At 39.3% G+C, this 1,929-nt stretch overlaps 1 protein-coding gene across 1 annotated transcript in view; it reads left to right on the top strand.

Moving 5' to 3' along the window:
• Positions 1-1,929, top strand: part of DOCK4 (dedicator of cytokinesis 4) — a 174,206-nt gene that overhangs the window by 86,808 nt on the left and 85,469 nt on the right. Inside the window, exon 23 of the mRNA XM_014963343.1 lies at positions 546-738. Within this exon, the coding sequence (XP_014818829.1) occupies positions 546-738 (193 nt within the window). The remainder of the gene's footprint in view (positions 1-545; positions 739-1,929) is intronic.

Raw genomic sequence — 1,929 nt, 5'->3', positions numbered from 1 at the left:
CCCCCCCCCCCCCCCCCCCCCCCCCGCCCCTTTTTTTTTTTCTCCCATATTCATTATACTCACCAATTTTAGGATTGTTGACGTTAACCAAGACTGCCAGTGCTGTCTCACTCCAAAATAAAAATGATTATTTGAAAAATGGGAGATAGAGAGGTTGTTATATTACACGTCTAAACAAAGCAAACCAAAACAACTCTGCTCAAATATTTTTGTTCTGATATCTGCTGGCTTCTGTTATCCTTTTAAAAATTTCCTCTCACATAGATCGTGAAGAATTCTAAGTTGAACTTTTTACTTTCACTTTGTCCTGGGAGAAATGAAGAGTCATTAGATAATGCTTAAAGGAAAATAGTCAAAAGTGTAAGCCTGTTAATGTGAGGATATTTCTTCTGAAAATATGACTATTTTTAAAGCTACTAACTATCTTGAAATGTAAAAACAGGCATTTTTCTACAGTTACTTAAATGTCTGTCATTGCTTAAATTTTACAAATGTCAAAACTGTACTGCAATATCTGACTGTCCATTTTTGCCCTTTTCCTCTAGGCTGTGTTTCTCAGTTCGTTCCCATCGGTGTACTCTGAACTTTTGAAGCTCTTTGATGTAAGAGAAGTGGCAAATTTGGTTCACGATGCTCTGGGCAGCTTGCCAACAGTCATGCATGGGGATGATTCCCTCCAGGCTGTTAAACTGCAGAGTATTGGGAAAACTGTAGAGAGTCACCTGTACACTAACCCAGGTAAGGTTACCCTGGGCTGCCTACAGATAAGGAACTCAAAAGGTGTCCTTGCTACGTGGGCCAGCAGGTGTTAAAGGGAATAGCGTTGCTCAGAGCAGTGCTTCCTAGGGAACAATTCTTGAAGCACTGCTCTGTACAAGCTGCTCATTTACGAAAATACAGTTGGTTAAATTTAGTGGTTTGGTTTTTAGAAACTCTTAAAATACAGTTTTGTTTTGATTTACTGCTGGCAATATGTCTGTGAAGGAAGTTTACCTTATACTTTTTAAGTAATTATAAAGGAAAAAGCTGTATTAAATTGATTTTTTTTTTTCCCTTTTTTTCACCTTTGGGGGCAGTTCAGCAAACAAACTGTCACTAATCCATTAAGTCTTGTTTGTGTAACTCATGCTAGTTCAGCATTTTTGATCCTCCATTTCTTGAAGTAGCATAAAAAGTCTACACAAACGCAAGCAATAGTTGGTACATAAAGTATTTAACAGCATAGTTAATTGCTATGCAGAAAAAAGCACTGCTGTGTGGTGGTAAGCCTGACATTCTTTTTTTTCTATTCCAAGTGAAATCCATAGAAGTGACCAAATACTAAATTTGAGGTGAGCTAATTTTGAAATTAAAATAGAAGAGATTTAAAAAATTCTAGTAAGTGCTAATTTACTCACCAGAAGCCCTGTTGAGAGCTGTTTGGGTATTGGCTGATGGAGTTCAGTAGGAGCAGTAACTTTTACTACCTAAGGCATTCAAAATAAACACAGAATCACAGAATTGTGGTGGTTGGAAGGGACCTCAGAGATCATCGAGTCCAACCACAAAAAAAAAAACAAAACAAAAACAAAAAACCACCCACCACCTAAACACACAACAACAACCAAACCAAAAAACCATCACTCACCCACTCAGCAGCCCACGACAAACCAATAATCTTGGGCACTAGAGCATGCCCTGAAGAAACATGTCTACACGTTTCTTAAATACCTCCAGGGATGGTGACTCCACCACCTCCCTGGGCAGCCCATTCCAATGCCTGATAACCCTTTCAGTAAAGAAATGTTTCCTAATATCTAACCTGAACTTCCCCTGGCGTAACTTGAAGCCATTGCCCCTTGTCCTGACATCTGTAACTTGGGAGAAGAGACCAACCCCTGCCTCTCTACAGCCTCCTTTCAGGTACTTGTACAGAGCGATAAGGTCTCC

Source organism: Calidris pugnax, unplaced genomic scaffold (assembly GCF_001431845.1).
Source record: "Calidris pugnax isolate Ruff unplaced genomic scaffold, ASM143184v1 scaffold44, whole genome shotgun sequence".
In the NCBI taxonomy this organism is placed as follows: domain Eukaryota; kingdom Metazoa; phylum Chordata; class Aves; order Charadriiformes; family Scolopacidae; genus Calidris; species Calidris pugnax.
This window is presented reverse-complemented; position numbering and strand designations above follow the sequence as displayed.